The sequence below is a fragment of the Eucyclogobius newberryi genome, unplaced genomic scaffold (assembly GCF_026437365.1).
Source record: "Eucyclogobius newberryi isolate DKJ021-1_F unplaced genomic scaffold, fEucNew1.0.hap1 SCAF_6, whole genome shotgun sequence".
Lineage (NCBI taxonomy): Eukaryota > Metazoa > Chordata > Actinopteri > Gobiiformes > Gobiidae > Eucyclogobius > Eucyclogobius newberryi.
Genome location: NW_027316278.1, coordinates 17,156,591 through 17,180,855, shown reverse-complemented (window position 1 = coordinate 17,180,855; position 24,265 = coordinate 17,156,591). Strand labels below are relative to the sequence as shown.

General features: G+C 41.8%; 1 protein-coding gene across 1 annotated transcript in view; it reads right to left on the bottom strand.

Moving 5' to 3' along the window:
- Positions 1–24,265, bottom strand: part of adgra2 (adhesion G protein-coupled receptor A2) — a 46,913-nt gene that overhangs the window by 7,304 nt on the left and 15,344 nt on the right. Inside the window, exons 2-6 of the mRNA XM_072432587.1 lie at positions 21,123–21,194; positions 4,276–4,347; positions 1,321–1,392; positions 1,168–1,239; positions 209–372 (exon numbers count right to left, since the gene is read on the bottom strand). Coding sequence (XP_072288688.1) covers positions 209–372; positions 1,168–1,239; positions 1,321–1,392; positions 4,276–4,347; positions 21,123–21,194 — 452 coding nt within the window. The remainder of the gene's footprint in view (positions 1–208; positions 373–1,167; positions 1,240–1,320; positions 1,393–4,275; positions 4,348–21,122; positions 21,195–24,265) is intronic.

The following is a 24,265-nucleotide window of genomic DNA, read 5'->3' as shown; positions in this document are numbered from 1 at the left end:
CAACTGGTTTGCTCCTTTGTCCCTGCTCTTGCAAGTACGTAGTATTGTTGCATCCTTGGGCAGGACGCTTCACCCACCTGCCCCTTGTGAGTGCATGTGAGTGTGTTCTATGTTGTAAAGTGCTTTGAGTGCCCAATAGCAAAGAGCTATATGAATGCAACCATCATCACCATCTTTCTAGGTCAAATATTGTCATTGATATTCTCACCACAGGTAAGTTGTCCCTCTCTGAGTCCTCTCAGGGGCTTTCCTCTGAGGCTGCTGGGGAAGGCACACAGGGTCTCATCACCCAATCGAGCTGAACTGGTGCGAAAGAACCCAGGGACCCAGCGCAGCCCACAGTCACACACCAGGTGGTCCGAGTTGAAGTTTCTGATGGGACCAATTACATGAATCAGTTATCTGTTTTAATCTTCACATTACATGTACTAGTAACACTTCACAATAACTAGACCTTAATTTGCCTTAATAAAGCATGAACAAAGACTTAAATCTGTGTTACCCAACTTTTTTCCACTTGTAAATAGGTAAATAAAAATACAGTGTACTGTAAAAGCAGCAGTTACATAACTCAGGTCTCTGTGCCCTGTTTGCGTCTAATTATAAAACAATTTATAAATACAAACTTATAAGTGAGTCACTATTTGTTTGTGATTTTATTAGTTTAGACAATCAGTTGGATTGATAATTTTTAATTTAGCTAATTTTATTGTATTTCTGTTACTGTAATTTCTTTGTGATTTGAATGCATTTTTCCTGCTGTGTGAAGCACTTTGAATTGCCTTGTGTATGAAATGTGCTCTACAAATAAACTTGCCTTGCCTTGCCTATTTGATGCTTTGGGAGGAAAGTTGATTGGCTGTGCAAGGGTGATCCACTCCTGCTTCACTTTTTGATCTGAAAAAGCTGTTCTAAATCTAGAAGCCAAAAGCTGCATGTATCTGAACATGTGCCAAAGGGTTTGTGCACGCGTGAAGTTGTTTGACGGATTTAAATCTACTTCCTCCAGTTTGAAAATCTGGTACCACAACTGTAATTATTAATGGAATTAATAGTTTATTAAGAATGATTCATGCATAGTGACTACTTAATTAATACCCTAACTCCTAACCCCTGAAGTATACTTATTATAAAGTGATGCTAATTTACTTATAAATATCTACTCACACTTGCTTGAGGAATCGAAGCTCCTGAAACACTCCTGGATCCACTGTAGATATGATGTTGCCAGAGAGGTTCCTGTGCATAAAATATATTAGGTTGCGATCACTAAAGCAAACAAAAATCCTCCAATCAAATGATTGATGAGGTTTTTCTTACAGTTTAGTGAGATTGGTCAGTCCCTGGAACATGTCCGCAGTCAGGCAGCCAACGCGGTTGTTGGATAGGTCACTAAAAGATGCCAAGATAAAGAGATTAGTTAGCTGTTTTCATGCCAAGTCATGTATTGTGATATCCTTTTACATGTTATTTTATCAGTATCACAACAATCTCCCAACACAGCGGACATGAATAATTTGGCAGCACATTCTTACCAAATAAAACAAATACTAACAACTTGGGGGTACATTGACTGCCAGAAATGTTTGAGAATTCACAGTCCCTGCCACTTTGCCTTATCTCATCTCGGTGGGACGCCAGTAAAAGTTTATCAGAAAATGGGGTAAAAGCAGGGCCTCTAGTGCTGAGTGTGATGTATTAGAGGGATCTGCTCTGTTGCACCTCTGACACTACCCAGCAGAGAGCCGTCCAGCGCATGTGTTTATCTACCCCTGTTTGTTTGGACAAGCAACAGAGCTCACAGGGAAAGCACAAGAGGGAGGCGGGGGAGTGAGGGCCATAGTGGAGGACAAACCAAAAAACAATGATTGGCAATGAGTAAAAAAGACTACATGATGCTACTGTGACCAGGTCTCTTCAGGGTTTATACAACACTGGAAAGTGGTATGTTACATTTACAATTTGGAAAAACCCAATATGCCAAAACTATCCATATTGCATGTATTTATAGAGGAGTTTTATTTATGTGAAGAGTAGACTGTATCCTGAGTGAGCAAAAAAACATGTTAATAGTGTGAATATTTGTGGTTATGGTCCTCTTATAAGACAGACTAAGTAAAATGTTGTTTGAGATGAGATAAACCTTTAGTGTCTTTAAATAGAGACACGTATCTTGGACATCGTGGGTACAATATGTAATACTGTGAAGAAGCTGTAATGAAGAACTCAAAACTTGATGGACCCAGACGCTCCTCAACTCAACTAACCCTGACAAAACGGTCTCTACTCCATATGAACAGAGCTTCATCTGCCTGGAAGAACTGGTTCTCCTCCTGAGTGGTTCCAGCTCCACTGTCTATCTCACGTCCTGTCCGTCTGAGGGAGTCGGATCTCTCCTTCACTGTGGAACTCCAGGTTTCTACTTTTTACCAAGGAGGTTTTATAGTTTTTCCTGGCCGAGAATGAGGGTCTAAGGAGTTGGGATGCTGGGACATTACCAAGTCCCTATGAACATTGTTTAATCTGTTTTTCACTGTCCCTCCTGAGGCAACTGTTGTTGTGATATTGGCCGTTACAAAAATAATTTGAATTTAATTTAATTGAACGGATTGCATTGAGAAACATCAACTTGAAAAACATAAACTCTAGGTTGCCTTTCCACAGACCTGACTTGCAACCTTTTTTGGCTGAAGATCTACCAGTAGATTTTTATTATGGGTGCAAGGACTGGTGTTTGCTGGCGTCATAAATATTGATCACAGATGACATAGGTCTATTTATAATAAGCACTAAAGGAATATTGAAATAAAATGTATACATCTACAACAAATTGGTAAAGGAATATTTGTTAAATAGTTTGTTTGAATTTGATTAATTAAGTAATTAGGCATGTTTGATATTTCATTTGTTTGAATTTGAAATAATTATTTAACAATTGGCTTTTATAGGACACAGCAGCTGATTCATGTTAGGTCCATAATACCTGTCTCATTAATTTGATCATATTGTCCCAAAAATATTGCACCGGTTTATCTCTGCCACAGTTTGACACAGATCTCCTTTCTGCAGATATTTTACATGATTTTAGTCATTGTAGCGTCTCCATGGTAATGATTGGGGGAGGGGCTTGACAAACTTGGACTGTTACAAAGAGCCTCAGCGTCCCATTGCTGTATATCGCTTCCGAATATGACATACTATGGCGGGGTTATGTAAAAAGAAAACCCACAGGCGCCTGCGCTATGGCCATAGGTAAAGGGTTTTAAAATTAAGCTGGAGCAGGTTGTAAGTTTCTGTTTAACTGTTAGATGGCTGATTTGTTGTCCTAGTTTATGGTTAATATCTCTGTGATTACAGGGCCTATCCACATGAACAAAAAAATGTCTTCTCTGTCTGTGGGGTCATTATTTCAAAAGGATTATTTGGCTCGCATGCTCCATTAGACAGGACAGTGCAGCCTGCAGCAAACTGTCGAGAGCTGGACTTGAACACACAATGCTGAGTGCACGTGTGCTATCCACTCCACCACCAAGCGGCACAATTGTTGTCCGTTGAAAGGGCTTCAAACCATGAGATTAATATGACAGGTTTGAGGAGCTGATCCCAAACGAATAATGATAAGGTTCAACATGGATATTTCTTTCAAAAACAGTAACTCTCTCATAGAGTCACAGGCCCCTGCCCACCATCTGAGATGAGACATGATCAGATTCTACAACATGAACCTAAACTATAAGATGCAGACAGACGACAGTCTCATTTTTACCCTAAGATCTGCTTTTACAGTACAACTGTACTGGGGCAAAACAAATTTGACTTTATTACTTCAGGTAAAATCAGGTAAAGCCCCTTTAATGTCATACTGTGGAACATTCCAGGCAAAGCAATAAAACATCCATGGAGACACGGTGGGAGCAGGGTCGATTAGTGTGAATGAAATATTACAATTTAATGATTATTCACACCAAACAGCAGTAAAATTGTCTTTCATTCAAACTGTTTAATAGTCACAATAAGTAACAGTAAGTTAATATAAACGGCCAGATATAACATTCAAGGTAAAAAGCATTTTTTTATTGAACTGAAGTACCATATTTTGCTTCTAAAATGTTCACAACTGTTATTTTTTAGTTTGTACAATTGTACAATATTGCGACCTGAATAATGAAAATGTTTGATAGCCCTCCACCAGAAAAGTTACACTGTGCAGTTTTAAATATAAAAACAACTTAGAAAACAGACAATGAGAGGGCATTGTAATTCTTGTCGACTTACAGTTTCCGTAGCTCGGTCAGGCCTTGGAAAGCTCCTGGCATGATGGTGCTGATTAAGTTGTGCTTGAGGTCCCTGCAGAAAGAATATCAATGAGACAAGACTTAAAAATGATGTCAAAGCAACACACCAATCTTTTTTCTTTCCACACTTTATTGCCCAGGGGGGGAAAGCACGGTTAGGACAGGTCACTGGAGTTGGAGTTATCTACAGGCCCAGTCAGAGGAGAGGATTTCCTTCCAGGAGCTAACTAGCATTAACGCCAACAGCTAAAGGACACATTTCTCTCATTGCTGCTCAGGATGCCACGGTGGTAGGCCAAACCTCAAGGGACTTTCTGTTTCTCGTTTTTCCACCAAAATAATCCGTCAACAGCGCTCCCTACTCCACTGCCTCACACCGTGTCCAACCTCAAGCATCTCGTAACCATTGTCTTGTCGGGATTCAGAATCTACAGCTATTTTGATCAAACTGGGGCAGGGAAATTGTTTGAGAACGGCTCCAGGCACAAGTTCAGCTGTTTGGGCCAAGCTCTCCCACAAAGACTATTTTGGTTTGGTTTAGATCCGAAAGTTAGACCTGGCCAGTTGAAGGCTGTCCCGGCTGACTTGGACCGCAGATAGATTTGTGAGCACATCCAGACTAGCCGACAACGCGACATTTTCATAAATCTGGTGCTGACATTTCAAAAACAATTTGCCTAGCCAACAACAACTGCTGCTCGACAATCCAAGTTCATGTCTGCATGTTGAAAACACATGTTGAAACAGAGATGGAAGAAGTGACATTCAATTTGAATCGGAAAAAAAAAAAAAAAAAGATCCATGTTTTTCTACCAGATAGTTGGTTATACCTGCAGTGAATGAGGCCTACATTTGTTTCTCTGCGTTAATGGGTCTTTTTGTTGACGAGGCGGAGCTGAACAATGAGCCCGTTTCTGGCCTGTGTGTTCCCGGACTCATTAGTGTCCTGATGAAAGAGCAGAGGACCAGCCCACCGTTTCCTCTATGTGATGACCACACGCCCCTCCTGTTTGCAGCTCAAGATCAACAAGCCTGTATAGCTCATGATTTGATTTTTATATAGGTTCTTTCTAATTATATGTTGGCCTACAAAAAACACTTTCACCACACATATCTACAACTTTTATTTAAAGTGCACATGACAGATTAGTATTAGAGTACACATTTAACGAAAAGGCAGTAATTATATTTACCTGTTTTACCATTTTAGAAATGTTTTTATGTCACTTCCTGTTTTTACTTAAGCAGCAGATGCGACATATTCATATTGATATTACACAAAAGTTATGATTTAACAATTTATAACGCCTGATAACAGTTTCATTTTGTCGTTTAAACTATTGCTTTTATCGCAATCTTTCTTCACAAACAACTTCACTGATATAAAACTATGATGAATATTTACTATCCCACCACACTAAGTCATAATTAGTTAGTTGCACTTGAACGTAAATAACACACTGTGCATTTGTTCAGGTCTCAAACATTCTGCTTCTAGTTTGTAATGTTTTGGCAGCATGGACGTCACTACTAATGAACCAATCTCTTCATGAGTAATATCACGGAGCTGCTACTTTTGATACACTCCCTACATTATCACTGATCTGGGGAATGCATTTAGACCTGTTAATATGTTCTCCTCCCCTTTCAGTGCGTAAGTCTGGAGTCTAGAAGGGTCTGAACAGCAAAGCTCTGAGGCTGTGCTCCTCCTGACAGAAGCTCCACAACCCAAATACACTATAGCAACAACAGCAGTCAACAAGAACATGCCTCCTCACAATCCAGCATAGTTTAGTTTTTTTCTTTCAGTTTAATGCAGCCCCATGTTCCCCACTCATTCCTCCTCACGTTCAGCCTCCATAATGCTCTGTGTGAGTGGCAGATGGAGTGTTTATAGCATGTGATAGTACAGAAACTGTGATCAGGCTCCCCCTTCTCCGTGCAACCCAAATTTCAATATGCTTAAACTCTCAACTAACCCATTTCTATTATTGTTTTCAGTGTCTGTTCTGTTCTAGCTGAATTTGTTCAAAATGTAAATGCTCTGAAACCCACAAGTGATACATTTCGTGATGTTTAGCCACTGGAGTCATAAGTTTTAGCGCTTGGTTTCACATTGCACTCATAATAAAAAACATTATTTTTCAAAATCATTTTAGTTTCCCTCTGGTCAAACACAAGTTCTGATTTTGAGAACTTCATTAAAAAATATTCAAGAGAGGTGCAACGTTGTCCAATGTATGTGATTTTGTCTGATTTGTTTTGGTACTAAATTTTGTATTGATTTGCACTTGATTTTAGTTCAGTTTGTGAAAGCAGGGTCACGTCGAAGACAAAAGCGTGAGGCCGTCCAGACATTGTGAGAGGGACAGAGCGACGCAGCCACTCGCATTGTTTAAAGAGAGCGCTGCGCAACCTGAGCAAAAGGAAAGGCCACTCATTATCACTGCACTGGAATCAGGAATTTCCTCTTCCTTGACATTGTATTGTGCTATAATGGAACTGACCTAATCTGCTGTGACATTCTGGAGTACACAGAAACACATTTGGACGGCGTGGTAAAGATATTGATCAAATTTATTAGACAGTATCTAATGGATAAGGATGTCTGGTAGGAAATATGTTAGAACCCGTATTAGATATAAGTATAGGTGGTCTAATCTTGAACAAATCTAGGTCTAAATCAGGAATACATTATGTTTAATGCAAGACTAAACTATGTCCTGGACACTAAACACTTTCCTATGTGTACAAAATTCAACAAAAACTGCTGCGTGCCACATTTTGAGAACTACTGGCCCAAGTAGGTAAAACTATGTTCGTCGGCACAATGGTTTCTTGCCAAAGGTCATCAATTTTTGCGCCGCGTGTCATTTCCTGTCTGCTCGCCATCTCCAGAGGCCCTCGCTCGTTTATTTTTACAGTTTCCTTTTTCGATTTTTTTTTTTTACTACCTCGCTTTCCCCGGTCGGCTCAGGATGGGGAGGGCAGGTGGGTTTTTAGATTGAGCCCTGGGCATGTCGTCCCTGCATTAGGCCCCACAAACCCCACCTTCCCATACTCTTCAGCACACTTGGTCACAATGGGAGCTCTGTAACTTACTTCTGTGGCCTCCCCCCAAAACAGGAAACCAGGATCCGCACTGCTCTTGTTTTTCTTCTAATTTCCTGCTTTTACTGCCGATTCCCGAGATTATTTTTATGTTTGGTTCCTGTCTGATTGCACATCTAATCTACCTTTTGTCAGCAATTATCTGAAATAGGCATGTCCAATTTGTCCCTGCACGGAGTAATGGGTTACAGTGACTTGAATAATAAACAATGCTTATAGTACAACACGCAAATTATGTTTTCTTCTTGAAGCAATATTTGGAAATACATCAATTTCTGTTGGATACGGCCTTGAGCTCAACCGTGAATAAGCTGGATGTAGTACCGGTAGTTAGTGGCAAGCACACCATAAGCCACACTTCTATTTAAAGTGTAAAATTCCCTTAGTTGATTACATGTTTCTGAAATCTGCAATACATCTGCATATCACTGTGCCAAGGAAAACTCAGGAACCACACGGCTATATTATTGGCCTCAGAACTTCAACCAGCATTTCCAAATAAAGGTACTCACATTTGAATGGCTCATTGTGTTTAAATATTCTATAACGGTGCAGTAATGTTGGAATTGCAGTGGTGGAAGAAGCACATGTTTTGTTACGTTACAGTGGAGGAATATAAATTAATAAATGAATGTAACATAATGTGAAATATGATTGATGGGTGAAGTTTTGCAAAAAGCAATGGCTGATTATGGTAAACAGAAGCGATTGAATCAAAAGTGAAATCAGTTTCTCATCTTTTCTTGTCCTTTTTAAGTATTTGCTCAAAACCTTAAAGGTAAGATGTCACCTCAGCCAATTCAGCTGTTGTCAAACCAAAGAGAAAATGTATTTAAACACTTCAGTCCAGTTAAAAATGTAGTGGAGTAATGTACAGATACCTGCACTCAAGTCTAGAGTAGAAGTAAAAGTAAACAGTATCTTTTATCAAATGTACAAATAGCTGATAATGACTTTTGCACTTCGTTACTTTCCACCACAGTTTAATGCGAGCACGTTTTGAACATGGGCACTCAGCAGATGTTGCAGTTATGAATGGGACCAGTGTGAGCTGAGGCAGTTGCAGCCAGTAGGAGGACTACAGCATGCAGCAGTGGGCAGGGGGAGGAACACGGAGCAGAGATGCAAACAGCAAAAAAGCAGGAGAGGGAAGTTGGGGGGAGCAGGCGTGGAGAAAGCTCAAGTTCCTCTGCGAAAAAAAACACGATTGAAACAAATCAAGTTATAGCCGACGGTGCTTGGGCCTCATATGAGGGTCAACTGTAGAGTATTAGCGCTCAAAACAAAATAGGCCTCTTTTGAATGGTCCTCAAAATGGCGCCTATAATCAGAAACTGGAACCCAAAAGTACTTTGACTGATAATAAGTACAAAACTGCTACTACGATCACTACAAAAAGTTTTGTCAAGTTCTACTTTTCCCTTGTAGCAACTTCAGATTAATACTGTAAATACAAATGTGTCATACCTGCTATAAATGTTAAATCCAACTAATAATAATTTTAAAAAATCAAACTATAACTTCTGATTATGCTACTTCTATCACTACTATCTCTACTCTGACTATTACTACTCTTACTATTACTACTCTTACTCGATGACAAAGAGTTTAAGCTATACCACCAAAATGTGGTTGATATCGCTGACACTGTAAATTTTCTTCCAAAAATGTAAGTTATTTGTTAGAGGTCTGCAGTCTCTATTCTTGTGAGGGCCGTGCTCGCTAGTTCAAGAAACCCCCAAAGCCAGAGTGAGCTAGTGTTGCAGTCCAAACACACCCCGTTCGTCCCTGAGTTTATCTGAGACACATCTGGAGTCCATCAACTGCTGCAGCCCCCCCCCCCCCCTTTTTTTTTCTGTTCCCACTGCGCGCACGCTTAACCCCTTCCTCGCCACGCTCTCATTAGCTGACCATGACTGCCGGCCTGTGATTTACATGTGCAGCAAAACAACACAGAGTTCAGACCATCTTTGTAATGCGACTATATTCACCAACTGCATGAAAGACAAAGAAAGAACAAGTATTTACTTTGGATTTGAATACCAAGATTATGAGGTTAATCGACCATCATATTTATTCAGGCCACAATATTACTGGAAGAACTAAGAACAAATGACAACGTGGCTGAATTAAGTCATTTCAATTAGCTCATTTTATGGGGCTGTTTATATCATAATTACTGTAATCAGAAAGTTTGATTCATAAAGCTGGTCACATAACATTGGAACACAGTTGTATTAGAGTGATGGATTTTAGTCATCATGGAGAATAATTAGACTGTGATGTTGCTTTTCAAAATAATTGTAACAGTAAATTGGATATTGTGAAATGGCTAATGGCAGCAACACCTCACAGAGGAAAAAGGCAACAAAAGGCTGAAAATAAAAGTATTGTTATATGAAAAGGGGGAAACTACTGACAATTGTGTTCATTGTGTTGTTTATTAAAAATAATGTATCTTTAAAGTGATATAGGATTAGGGAAGTCACAATATCAAATGTGTTAGTGTTACCATTATGTGATAAGAAATATCTGTATTTGACGATTATTCATGAATATTCACCCCAAGACTGAACAACAGTAAATATATCATGTCATATAATATTATATTAGGATATTATTCTCTAATTCAAATTGCCAAATGCATTACAATTCCTCTAGTCTGTGACCAGCCTAATGAAATCAAACTTTATGAACGATAAAGTCAAGGTAATTCAAGGTAAGTTAATAATACACTCTTATGAATAATATGTTAAGATAAACAGCTAGAAATAATAGCGTTTTACATACATAGAGAAGAAGTAGAGCAGAACGTAGAGTAGAAGCAATCTTTGCCTCTAAAATGGTGATGATTACTGTTGATTTCCATCCATCCATCCATCCATCTTCTGCCGCTTTATCCGGGGCCGGGTCGCGGGGGCAGCAGTCTGAGCAGGGACTCCCAGACTTCCTTCTCCCCAGACACTTCCTCTAACTCCTCCGGGGGGATCCCGAGGCGTTCCCAGGCCAGCCGAGAGACATAGTCTCTCCAGCGTGTCCTGGGTCTTCCCCGGGGCCTCTTCCCGGTGGGACATGCCTGAAACACCTCCCGAGGGAGGCGCCCAGGAGGCATCCGAAACAGATGCCCGAGCCACCTCAGCTGGCTCCTCTCGACGTGGAGGAGCAGCGGCTCTACTCCGAGCTCCCCCCGTGTGGCCGAGCTCCTCACCTTATCTCTAAGGGAGCGCCCAGCCACACGACGGAGGAAACTCATTTCGACCGCTTGTATCCGCGATCTTGTTCTTTCGGTCACTACCCAAAGCTCATGACCATAGGTGAGGGTAGGAACGTAGACCGACCGGTAAATAGAGAGCTTTGCCTTTCGGCTCAGCTCCCTCTTTACCACAACGGTCCGATGCAGCGACTGCATCACTGCAGCCGCTGCACCGATCCGCCTGTCGATCTCACGCTCCATCCTTCCCTCACTCGTGAACAAGACCCCGAGATACTTGAACTCCTCCACTTGGGGCAAGGACACCCCACCCACCTGGAGAGGGCAAGCCACCTTTTTCCGGTCGAGAACCATGGCCTCGGATTTGGAGGTGCTGATTCTCATCCCAGCCGCTTCACACTCGGCTGCAAACCGTCCCAGTGCATGTTGCAGGTCCGGGTTTGATGGAGCCATCAGGACAACATCGTCTGCAAACAGCAGAGATGAGATCCTGTGGTCCCCAAACCGGACACCCTCCGACCCCTGACTGCGCCTAGAAATTCTGTCCATAAAAATTATGAACAGAACCGGTGACAAAGGGCAGCCCTGGCGGAGTCCAACATGCACTGGGAACAGGTCTGACTTACTGCCGGCAATGCGAACACAGCTCCTGCTCCGGTCATACAGGGACCGGACAGCCCTGAGCAAAGGGCCCCGGACCCCGTACTCCCGGAGCACCCCCCAAAGGACACCCCGAGGGACACGGTCGAAAGCCTTCTCCAGATCCACAAAACACATATGGACTGGTTGGGCAAACTCCCATGAACCCTCGAGCACCCGATGGAGGGTATAGAGCTGGTCCAGTGTTCCACGACCAGGACGAAAACCACTCTGCTCCTCCTGAATCCGAGGTTCGACTATCGGTCGGATTCTCCTCTCCAGTACCTTGGAATAGACCTTACCCGGGAGGCTGAGGAGTGTGATCCCTCTGTAGTTGGAACACACCCTCCGGTCCCCCTTCTTGAACAGAGGGACCACCACCCCGGTCTGCCAGTCCAGAGGCACGGTCCCCGAACGCCACGCGATGTTGCAGAGACGTGTCAACCAAGACAGTCCTACAACATCCAGATACTTTAGGTACTCAGGGCGGATCTCATCCACCCCCGGAGCCCTGCCACCGAGGAGTTTGCGAACAACCTCAGTGACTTCAGCTTGGGTGATGGATGAGCCAGCCACCGAGTCCCCGGTCTCCACTTCCTCTTCGGAAGACGTGACTGAGGGATTAAGGAGATCCTCAAAGTATTCCTTCCACCGTCCGACGACATCCCCAGTTGAGGTCAGCAGGCCTCCACCCGCACCGTAAACGGTGTTGGTGAGACACTGCTTCCCCCTCCTGAGGCGCCGGACGGTTTGCCAGAATTTCTTTGGTGCCGACCGATAGTCCTCCTCCATGGCCTCCCCGAACTCCTCCCAGGCCCGGGTTTTTGCCTCTGCGACAGCACGAGCCGCGGCTCGCTTGGCCTGCCGATACCCGTCGATGACCTCCGGAGACCTACAAGCCAGAGTGGCCTGATAGGCCTCCTTCTTCAGTCTGACGGCATCCCTTACTTCCGGTGTCCACCACCGGGTTCGGGGGTTGCCGCCACGACAGGCACCGAAGACCTTGCGACCACAGCTCCGAGCAGCCGCATCAACAATGGAGGCGGAGAACATGGTCCACTCGGACTCAATGTCCCCAACCTCCCCCGGGACATGGGAGAAGCTCTCCCGGAGGTGCGAGTTGAATACCCTACTGACAGAGGGCTCCACTAGACGTTCCCAACAGACCCTCACAATGCGCTTGGGTCTGCCAAGTCTGTCCGGCTTCCTCCTCTGCCAGCGGATCCAACTCACCACCAGGTGGTGATCGGTTGACAACTCTGCCCCTCTCTTCACCCGAGTGTCCAAGACACGCGGCCGGAGGTCTGATGACACGACAACAAAGTCGATCATTGACCTCCGGCCTAGGGTGTCCTGGTGCCATGTGCACTGATGGACACCCTTGTGCTTGAACATGGTGTTCGTTATGGACAATCCGTGGCTAGCACAGAAGTCCAATAACTGAACACCGCTCGGGTTCAGATCGGGGAAGCCGTTCTTCCCGATCACCCCTCTCCAGGTGTCACTGTCATTGCCCACGTGGGCGTTGAAGTCCCCCAGTAGAACAACGGAGTCCCCGGTCGGTGCACTGTCCAGTACCCCTCCCAAGGACTCCAAGAAGGCCGGGTACTCTGCACTGCTGTTCGGCCCGTAGGCCGCCACAACAGTGAGAGACCTGTCCCCCACCCGAAGGCGGAGGGACGCGACCCTCTCGTTCACCGGGGTAAACTCCAACACGTGGCGGCTGAGCTGAGGGGCTATCAGCAAGCCCACACCAGCCCGCCGCCTCTCCCCGCGGGCAACACCAGAGAAGTGGAGCGTCCAGCCCCTCTCGAGGAGATGGGTTCCAGAGCCCAAACTGTGCGTGGAGGTGAGGCCGACTATATCTAGTCGGTATCGCTCAACCTCCCGCACAAGCTCAGGCTCTTTCCCCCCCAGCGAGGTGACATTCCATGTCCCCAGAGTTAGTCTCTGTGTCTGGAGATCTGGTCGCCGAGGCCCCTGCCGTCGACTGCCGCCCAGATCTCTCTGCACCGGCCCCTTATGGATCCTCCTGCGGGTGGTGGGCCCACGGGAGGGCGGCCCCACGTCGCTCTTTCGGGCTGTGCCCGGCCGGGCCCCGTGGGGTAAGACCCGGCCACCAGGCGCTCGCCATGGAGCACCCATCCCAGGCCTGGCTCCAGGATGGGGCCCCGGTGACGCCGATCCGGGCGACGTAAACGGCCTTGTTCGTGTCGTCGTCATAAGAGGCTTCTGAACCGATCTTTGTCTGACCCGTCACCTAGGACCTGTTTGCCTTGGGAGACCCTACCAGGGGCATGAAGCCCCCGACAACATAGCTCCCGGGATCATTCGGGCACTCAAACCCCTCCACCACGTTAAGGTGTCGGTTCAAGGAGAGGCACTGTTGATTTATTGTTTTTATTTATAACTATATAATATATTTTTTAGTTTGTACAATTAATTTGTGACTTGAAAAATCACTATTATCAATTAACCAAATAATCTTGACATCCCAATAGAATATCAATGCATTTAATGTTCAAGATCAACAGATTATGATGTGGCATTAGATTAAAGGTGTACTATGTAACTACAGAGCCAGGTCACAGATACTGATACTGATATTTAGGCTAGATAGACGTACTGTATTATCAACTGCCATACTGTGGGACATACCAGGCAAAGCAATGATAAACACTGATAGATTCAATAGGATCATAAACCAGACCAGACATGTTGTGAGGAGGAGCTGGACTCACTGACTGTCATGATGGAGAGGAGGAAGTTCAGGTCAGGACAATTCTGGACGTCCCCCCCACTCACTCCGCAGTGTGCTGGTCAGCTGCAAGACCTCATTCAGCAACACCAAACTGTTGAACTCTGTGTTGTAAAATCCTCTTTGTAAAGTGTTATAGTATTCTGTTTTAGAAAAATACTTCCCTCTCATTTCAAAATTTCATTCACAAACTGCAACTAGACTGGTGTAAACACATGATAAATAGTTACCATTTTATCCCACCAAATTAAAAACTTAAGAACATGTCATGTGTATTTTCGTTCTTTCTTTCTTTTTACAAAAAAAGGAGTCTTTTATTTTTTTATTTTCTTTAATATAGACAAAATAAGTAAAACTTAAATTAATAATAATAATAATAATAATAATAATAATAATAATAATAATAATAATAATAAAGGAGAGGGGGCATCCAAAAAGAAATTAAATTAACGCACAAAAAGTCCAAATGAGTCCCATGGATATTTGGAAATTTATTTCTGTCTTTCAAATTAAATTTTTTTCTAATAAGAGAGTGGTATACAAGCGATAGCTCATTTACCTAAAATGAGTAAATGGTGGTAAACGAGCTATCACTTTTATATCACTGTTTTTATTCCCATTTATTCCCATTTAGACCCATGTCAGATTATTATTTTTTTGTTTTCATTTTTCGTATGTCGTGTGCATTTTAAGTCTATTCTTATTATTATTCTTATGTAATTCTTGTTCTGATTATCACAAAGACAAGCAGATATCCGCAAAGTGCACTTTTCAGAATATTCTTGATTGTACATTAAAAACGACTGCACCGTCATTATTCATAGTCATGTAATTCATATTTTGTGAAGATTTGATACAGCGTGGCCTTTTGCTGTTTGTACACTTACTCCAATTTGACCACTAATCAGAATAATGCGTCTAACACTTGCGTATAACTAATAGTGATCTCTTAAGAAAAACACTCCTTCACGTTTATTTAAGAGGAACTGCAGGCCTGTGCTCTGGTCCCTCCCTCTCACAGCCACCACACCATCTTTAGCCATCTCGCCTCTGCTGGCCCCGTGTCGGACGGTAAAGTTGTTTAAGTTGGACCACTTCCTAACCCCAGCGAGCGCTGAATGGCAGAGACAAATTTAAGGCGGTTTCAGAAAAGGCTCTTGCAAAAAAGCAATGGCAAAGTTTATAAATTGGTGTATATAGTTTTAGGCCCATTTTAATTTCCTCTCTCAGCATGATTCATATAGCTCTGGTTATAGATAAACAAACAACAGTCATTTTAGTAATGGCTTGGAACTAAGTTGTTTAAAATGCCACCTAGGCCAATGACAGATTTATTACTATTTTTACCAACATTAGCAATGACTGTCTCTTAAGTAATACAAATTTGAAGAAAAAAAACTAAGGACACCGTGGCCAATTTCAACCCAAAAAGTGTAACATTTAAACAACAATTTTGATTTAAGAAATGAGTGATGTCCACACCGATGATGCGGGCTCCAGTCGGCCACAGACCTTCAAAGTTGACATATTATGCTTTTTTCAGGTACTTTTCAGGAACTATAAACTAAGTAAATCATAATTTTACATCTTAATAATAGAAATGGCTTCCTGAAAGAACTGTTAAGCACCGCCTCTTCATAGTGATATTTCATCGTAACAAGCAGCAGATTATTATTTGAAAAGTGACTTCATGACATTTTAGAACCCTAAATGTGTCGCTTAGAGTCTTCATTATTCCAAACGCACAGGGATGTGGGCAGGGATAGGGGGTAGGTGAAAACTGGACATGTCTGAGCACTCGAGCTTCAGTTGTAGGACGATACAGGATTACTCAAACATTCAGGAAGAAGTTAATGATGAGGAAATATCTTTGACGCAAGGTTAAAGAGTTGATTTTGCTTTATATGTCCCCTTTAGACTTTACAGGATTAAATGCATTCATGTTTGTGTCTGTGTAATCCCTCATTCGTCCAGGAGTGTTCCATTGTAGACAAAGATTGAGTTGTAGTCATCTGGACTCAGAGTTCAGATGACTACAACTGAATCTATTTCTACAATCAATATTTATGAATTAATTATTTAAAAGTGCCATTGAAGGAACTGAAACACATTGAATATAAGTGGCTTGGAAGAATTAAAAAAGTCGGAACATATAACATACAATATATACAATGGAGGACCACAACATAATGGGGAGTTCTGTTGGAAAATTGTGTCACTGTATTTTATAACACCATGTCAAAGTGCATATCATTCACAGGGATATTATTCACACTGGTTGTTGGGGAAACGGTTATTGTCAAGTGGCTCATCACTACCATGTGTTTTGGGACTGTCGTGTTGTTTGTTCTAAATACTAGACTGCTTAATGAGGCCGTGCAGACTGTCGTCAACACTGACATTCCATTTGACTTTAAAGCGATGTATCACGGATATAAAACTCCAACAATAGAAATGATAGATGGATACCTGTGCATTTTACTCTTGCTGCAGCAAAAAATATATATAAAAAGAAAATGGAAGGAAAAGGGATCAAGTTGACTATCAAGGAGTGGACTGAAATAACTTGGGACACTTAGAAAATGGAAAAATGTACTATTACTTGGAACTTATGGACAAATTTACCAGACACTCTCTATAGCTGTTCTGTTTGTTTGTCTGTATAATAAAAATACAAAGAAGACTTACATAAAGCCCTGTTTTATAGCAGGAGTGTGTAACTGGATGGATTCGTTGAAACAGTAATGTTCATACAGTATTTCCTGGCAGCACTTCTTGCCTGGGCCAGTCCTGACCATTGTCCCTGCACTGGTCCATGTGTCTTCAGCTACGTTCTGCTGCTCCCTCATCCAGCACGATTCCCTGCCTCCCCCTGTCCCACTGCAGAGGTGAGGCGACCTGGTAATGAGGGCCCCTTGTACCTCGCCTGCCTGCCTGCCTGTCCCGTGTCCTATGGTGCAGTGGGGGCCCATGCAGCTTGGACAGGAGCCAGAGCCTGTCCCGGGCACTCATTGCTCATTATTCTCATTACCTCGCCTCAAATCAGCGCGAGACAGGCCGCTGGGATCTGTCCACAACTCATAAAGGTCGCCGCTCATTAGTGGGTTTGCCAACTTCAGCTCTCGTCAAAAAGAAGCGAGGTGCTCCACTAAGGTGCGTCCGAAATGTGTGAATTTAGCAGGCGATAGTGATTCATCAGGCCGAACAATGGAAAACTGTTGCAAGATCTAAATGAGGCTTTTGAGTGGTGTAAAAGTGGTGCAAAATGTGGTGCAAAATGTAAAAAATAATCTGAAAACCAAACATTACAAAAACATAAAGACGTTTTTATATTCTTTTGGCTTAAAATGCATAATTATGTTTATGATTGTGATCCTTCTTTGTGAATAACGTTGTAACTGTTTGTAACATTCACATATTTTCAAAAGATGGGACAAGGGCAACAAAAAGCTGGAAAATAAAGTGTGAATGAATGGAAGGGATTATGTGAAAAGGCCACATATCAGCGTCAAAAATCAAGATTTGAAGCAACTATAAAGCAGTCAGTGCCAGCTCTTTATCTGCAGAGAGAGTTGTGACAGGAAACCACAGTGAAATCAGTGGTTGATGTAGAAATGGTCCATGCAAAATAGCTTTAGATTTTGCCCCAGTCCATTTAAATTACTTCAGAAAAGATGGCAGCGTTTCAGTATAATATGCACATGTATTTTCCAGCTTTACAAAACCGAGAGGCTGTAAAAAAGCTACAAAAACAGTAGTCCAGTAATCAGGCAAAACACAACTCGATTGCCCCCCTGGCCTTGGGTGGCTTGGCAGGTTATGGAGGCGGTTGTGGCTTTGCACAGACCAATGAAAGGACCAAGATGTTTGCAGATTGATTTAGCGTCGGGGTAAAGCCTTGAGGCGGTGAGCTGTTTTATTCCACTAACAACAGTGGATCAAACCAAAAATGAGCCTTGAATAGACGTGTGGCGAAAACAGGGATGTAGCAGATCCAAGACTGGAGTCGAAACAGTTACAAAAGGGCACGAGTGACAGTGCTGACCAGTGGTAAAGGTAGTGATTTTGAGAAAGAGTTGTGCTGACTTTTGGTCAATTCAGATCTATTTCAGAATCAAAATCAAAATTGTCAATGATCAGAATTCCTAAACATAGGAACTTGTCTTGGTGATTCGGTGCAACATAAAGCAATGAACAATAATAAAACAACCTATATAAGTCAAAAAGAGAAACAATTTAAATCTTCTATTGAATACAAATGGCTATAAGATAAAAAAAAAATAAGAATAAAAATAGGCTTACTATGTATTACTAATTGTTCTAGTGATACTTTCCCCTTGTGTGGATATTAAAGGATTATCTTATCTTATATGAAAAGGCAGAATTTCACCATAAATGTACTAAAATAGCTTACAAGAGAAGTAGCCTACTTTCTTCATCAGTCCAGTTCAAAAATATAACGGAGTAGAAAGTAAAGCTACCTGCTCTCAAATATAATGAAGTAAAAGTGTTATACCTATACAGTACTTGATTACTTCCCTGTACTCCCCCTGTCCCACAGAGGCACAGGCAGATGCACTAAAGGAGCTGATGTGTGTTTACTGAGCCTGGTGGGACGTCCCGGCTGCAGCATTGACCACATAATATGAGTTACTGCACACCGCCGCTCAAAATGACAAGCACATGTAGACGACAGGCTGGAAGCAATGATGGAGCGTCGGACTAAGAAAGTCTGAAGAGGTGAGGATGAGGTTAAGTTATAGGTAGAGTTCTATATGGAGGACATCATGAATTGTTACTTGGTCTTTTGTGTGATTCGAACTCTGCCAAAGGGTGATTTATGGTAGAACAGGCTGCAGATAGGATGAAAAACAATCCCACAAGCTACTTTTATGGCCTTTTGATTGTGAAACCGTTTGCACCGTTTTATGGTGAAAAAGGGAGATCAATAAAGTTTTTTTCTACAAACTTTTACCGGTACTTGAAGTAGAAAAAAGAGAGAAAGTTTGTTGAAGCAAAAAGTACTACTATTGCTATTGCTGCTACAATAAGCTCATCAGCAAACACAGCCAAGTGCAATAATGTAAAGTAGTGTTGTCACAATACTAACATTTTTAATTTGACTTTGAATCCAAGCAAAATGTTTGACACACTTTTTGATACCCCAATAACTAAATAATTCTAAAACTACTCCGAAAAGGTCCAATTGGTTGTGTTTATAGAATTACTTCCAGTATTCCAAAATGTATTTCCAAATTTGTTTTTTCACAAATGTATAATATAAACCTGCTGCTCTTGAACCCTGTGACTTGCACAATCTTCCTTTCAGTTTGAGTTCTAAACCAATTTAACCATGCTGGTTTGGTCATATAATGGACAAATGCCATATGATGATATTGAGCATCCACACATTTCATTTCCTTCCCTCTCAGTTCAATTACACATTGTTCCCACGAGCTCAGACCTATTTATGAGTTGTGATTGAGTAATTGACCCGGTGAGACTAACATGACACTTAATGAAGAAGAGAGTCAAATATGCTTCATAATTGTCCTTAAAAAATTGCCTTTACTCTCTGCTATCACCAGGTTTACTACTGCTCCAGGTAAAAAGCCCTGTTGGTGGATGGTCTCACATTACCTAGAACCCCCTTCACTGCTGCTCCACAGGGAACCATATCCACACGTACAAAAACAAGCTCATTTTACATCAAAGACTCAGACATCTTCCACAGATTGACTTCAGGCTAAACACTTTCCACGCAACAGCCATTTTCCTGTGTTTACTACAGCGGGGTGCAACGCATTTAGCAGGGAATTGGGCCCCAAATTGTTTCACTTTTTACATTGACGGGATACAGTAAAATGGCAGAAACAGCCGTCTCAGCAGCACCACTATTGTTTTCATCTGGCGTGTCTGGTGCAGGCGGCAGTAGGTGTGCGCGAAAGAGGTTTTACAACGGCGGCAAATTACCATATTTTTCCAACTGTTTTTTTTTAGGGAGAAGCTTGTTAGCGTCATGGGCGGTAGCTCAAAGTGGCATGTGGAACCAATATCCCGGCAGCAGCGGCGGCAGCAGCAGCAGTACACCGCCCCCACAACACCACTAGTCTTATAACAACAAGAAATATGTCTGACCAAACCCTGTCCATCTGCAACTTTAATTGTGTTAAGGCTTCGTGCAAACTAGATTTATGCTGAAGTGGAAAGTCAGTCTAATAGTCTGACATATTCCATTAACATACCAGCTGTAGCACCACATAATGTAGAAGGAGCTATAAATACAGTATTTACATATAAACTGTCAAAGCACAGGTTTATACATGTATTTGTATGTCCATGTAATGGTTAAGTTGTGTGATTGTGAATTACAGTGATAATAGGTACTGTATATTTAACATCCAGAGCTTGGACGTATTATTACTTTGTTACTACAATTATTAACTTTTGTTGCTACCATTGTTCTGGTAGAGGTGGGCAATGTATTGAAAGAATGTGAATCTTGTTTTAGTCACAATTTGAATATATAGTTTATGAAAACAAAATGCAACAAAAAGAGCTGATTAATAATAAAATCGAAAAAAAAGTAATGTAAACTTTCAAATAGCTGTATAATGTGATATTTCTGCATTTTGTGATACATTTTTACAGATATTTCACATTTGTTTGATAATTAAACAAAAACGTCTACATTTCTGTTGTTTTGACATAATATCTTCTGACTATTGTTATTATATCATGTCATTATTGCCCATCACTGTGTGGGGGTCTCGTCTTTTAAAGGAAAGGCAGCTGAGATATATCTGTGATCTGCCTTGTGCTGTGACTCACTGTTGTATTATATGTGAATGTTGGCAACTGCAGTATCTGTCAGCTCCTCAGACAAGCTCCATATCTTGTCCTGGTGAGAGGAGTTCACCTGTAATGAACTTGTGAGGAGTAATTCTTTGACCTTTTCAACATTAGCCTGTGAGAGAAGTCTGAGTGAATCATCCTTCTTCTGTCTCTCTCTTTAAAGCCAAGGACTCTCGTTACAATAATATTTAGATAAAAAGATCAAGACGCACTTCAAATGTATTAATAATTAGGAAAATTAAGAGTTACTCACAGCTTCTCCAGAGAATTAAGTCCAATGAAAGATCCATTTCTCAGAACTCTGATTTTGTTGTGGCTCAAGACACTGTAAGACAATAAAAAAGCACATAAACATAAATATGTAGATAATATAGCCTAACACACACACACACACACACGCACACACACACACGCACACACACACACGCACACGCACACACACACACACGCACGCACACACGCGCGCGCACGCACGCACGCACGCACACACACACACACGCTCGCGCACGCACGCACGCACGCACGCACACACACACACACACACACACACACACACATTTAAATGATCAATCACATGGGGTTGAATGGGGAGATAAGGCTGGTAAATGTGTTTTTGGAGCAGTACCCCAGATCAGATTAGCCTGACCAGAGACATTAGACAAAGATGTTTCCAATTAATGTTAAAGACAGGCTGGATCTGTAGATTAGGAGACAAGCTGTAATCACCGTAATGATTTTGGATGTTATTTTCATCAAAGAGACAACATTTCACTTCAAACACTCCGCGGCACATCGCAGGAAATCAGGCCATCAGTCTTTCCCTTTCCCAGTGAGTTTGGACTGGCGACTCCAGGGCGCACTTTAGGTAATAACCTCATCCAACAACACACTAACTCTTTGTGACTCGTTTTGTTTGAGGTCTATAACATTTTATTTATAATGAAGGAGCAAAAAGAGAAACCATGTTGTCATTTACAAGCAATAAATAAACTGTTGAAGTAGCCTAGAGATAAAGGATTGTTACCAGAAATAAGGATTTTAAAGATATCATAATCTCAACACTACTATTTGTTCATTCTTATACTACTTTATTTTCATTTGAAACGTAGTAATAGTTTAAAGGGAACATATTGTGGAGAAGACAAAATGTTAAATCACAATCTACACATACAGTTAAATACATAATAGTTTAATACTAAATATCCAAGAAAAATAACGTGTAATACATTTTCATGAACTGCATTTTCTGCTCTGATGAATGTGTTTTTAGACATTTGATAGAAACATTCACACCATGTTTATCCCAGAGCAAAAGGTGTTTTGTCTGATGATTCCACAGGTTCAAGGTGACAGACACTCCTCCCCTTCTCTTCCCTCTTCCCTCTTCGCTCTCTCTCCCTCTTCTCTTTCAGTCTAACCGCTTTCAGACTAATGGACTGTTTATTAAGTGTGTTTTTAATCCAGAGTGTGTGGGTGCCCTCAGCAAAAGGAGCTGACTGTGAGTTTTACAGATTCAGCAGCAGCAGCAGCAGCAGCAGTTGCCCCCGCGCTTTCCTGCCACATCAATAAAAACACTTCTCTCTTCACCTCCAACACGCACACAAGGACAAGGTGTACACTTCACTCCGACCTTCACAGTCACACCTTTGATAAGAAAACCACAAAACTTGAATTATATTGAAAGACAGTGCAGTTGTTTTTGACTTGTGTGTGGTCAGTTCCTTCCATTATGTGCTAAAATTAGAAGCCGTTTTTTTTGTTTTCAACTCGGCTGCAATCAAAATGTGGGATCTGCGTCACTGAAAATGTCTGTAATTGAATTCAGACCACATCCATTTAAATAAGACAGTTTGACAAAGAACTGGGAATAACGTGTAACAAAGTGTATTGACTTGAATCATCTTAACAGTGCAATATGAGGGCCACTTCAACTGACAATTCATCTGCAAATCGATTCATTATTCTTTTGGTTGATGTTTTCATTGTTTAGAATGTGATTGGTCAATGAATATGCATTTATCTGCCAAATGTTACACAAATAAAGCTGAAGTGAAGCTGCTTCAGGACGTCCTGTTTGCAGACAAAAGAGAGTTTTCATCAAAAACACAAAAGTTACACATTTCTCGTGTCATTTTTCCACTCCATCTGAATCACAAAACCTCTTCGCTCAGCTCAGGGCATGTTTTAGATTTGGTGTATGAAACACATAACAATTATTCAATTGCTAAATTAGTTGATGATTATTTCAAGTAATAAAAACAGCTAATGTATAATTTACTGCTAAATTTCAACACTCAAGCGTAACACTTAACATGAAATAGCAACATTTTGCAAGCAACAACATTTACCCTGGCAAGGCAAGTTTATTTGTAAAGCAAAATACACCAAACAATTCAAAGTGCTTCACACGACAGGAAAAAAAGCATTAAAATCACAACGACAAGACAGAAATCATGCATTTTATACCGAATCAATACTCCCATGAACAGCCCAGTTGTCGACAGAGACGTTTCCAAAAGCAACAGTAGAAAGTAATTGAATGAGCCTTTGTCATGTTCACAAATCACCAGGCTGCACTAATAAAACAAATGACTAACACTGAGTCAAGATGTTGTTAATATTAATGATCGTGTCTCTCTCGTGTCTAGCCCTGATTTGAACCTCTGACTCCGACCCCGAGGTCCCGCTCCCCTGCCCTCCCCGCGGACTCAGAATGTCCCATAACCAGATACAGGCTCCAGATGAAAGAACCAAAGATCCGGAACTGCTCCAATAATTCAGAGCAGAGAGGAGAAAGTCACTGGCGATGACACAACACATTTAATCCAATGCAGACAGCGAGACTCGTTACTATGTACAAACAAGCGCACAACTGGGCCTTGGATTTGATCTGACAACATTTGCATATTTTCCCTCCCATTTTCTTCAAGCGTGCATGTGTATGGTTTGTGATGTGTGAGTAACTTTAAAACACTCCAAATGTTGTCAATTCATCTGAAATAAATAATGGCTAAATAAATACACATACGAACGAGGGAAAAGTCACATAGCTACAGTATTATATAGAGTGCTTCGTGCAAAATGTTCAATGTTCATGTGAAAAACGAGTCAACACTGCTCCGTTCTAAGTAGAGAGTATTTGCTGTTGAGATTGGCAGCTCGATGTAAATGATGAGCAGAAGGAGGGACGCAATTAATGGTGGCGCTCATGGCACCTCGTGGAGTATGGTGAATTTCTGTTAAACAAAATATACTACAAAAAACATTATAACAATGTCTAAAAATAATCTTTGGTTGACATTTAGTATTTCAAAATATGCATAATATAAATATTTGGAGATAAAGGCCCTCGTGTTCCAGACTGCGCAGTAACGATGCTGCCTCTGACCGCTTGTT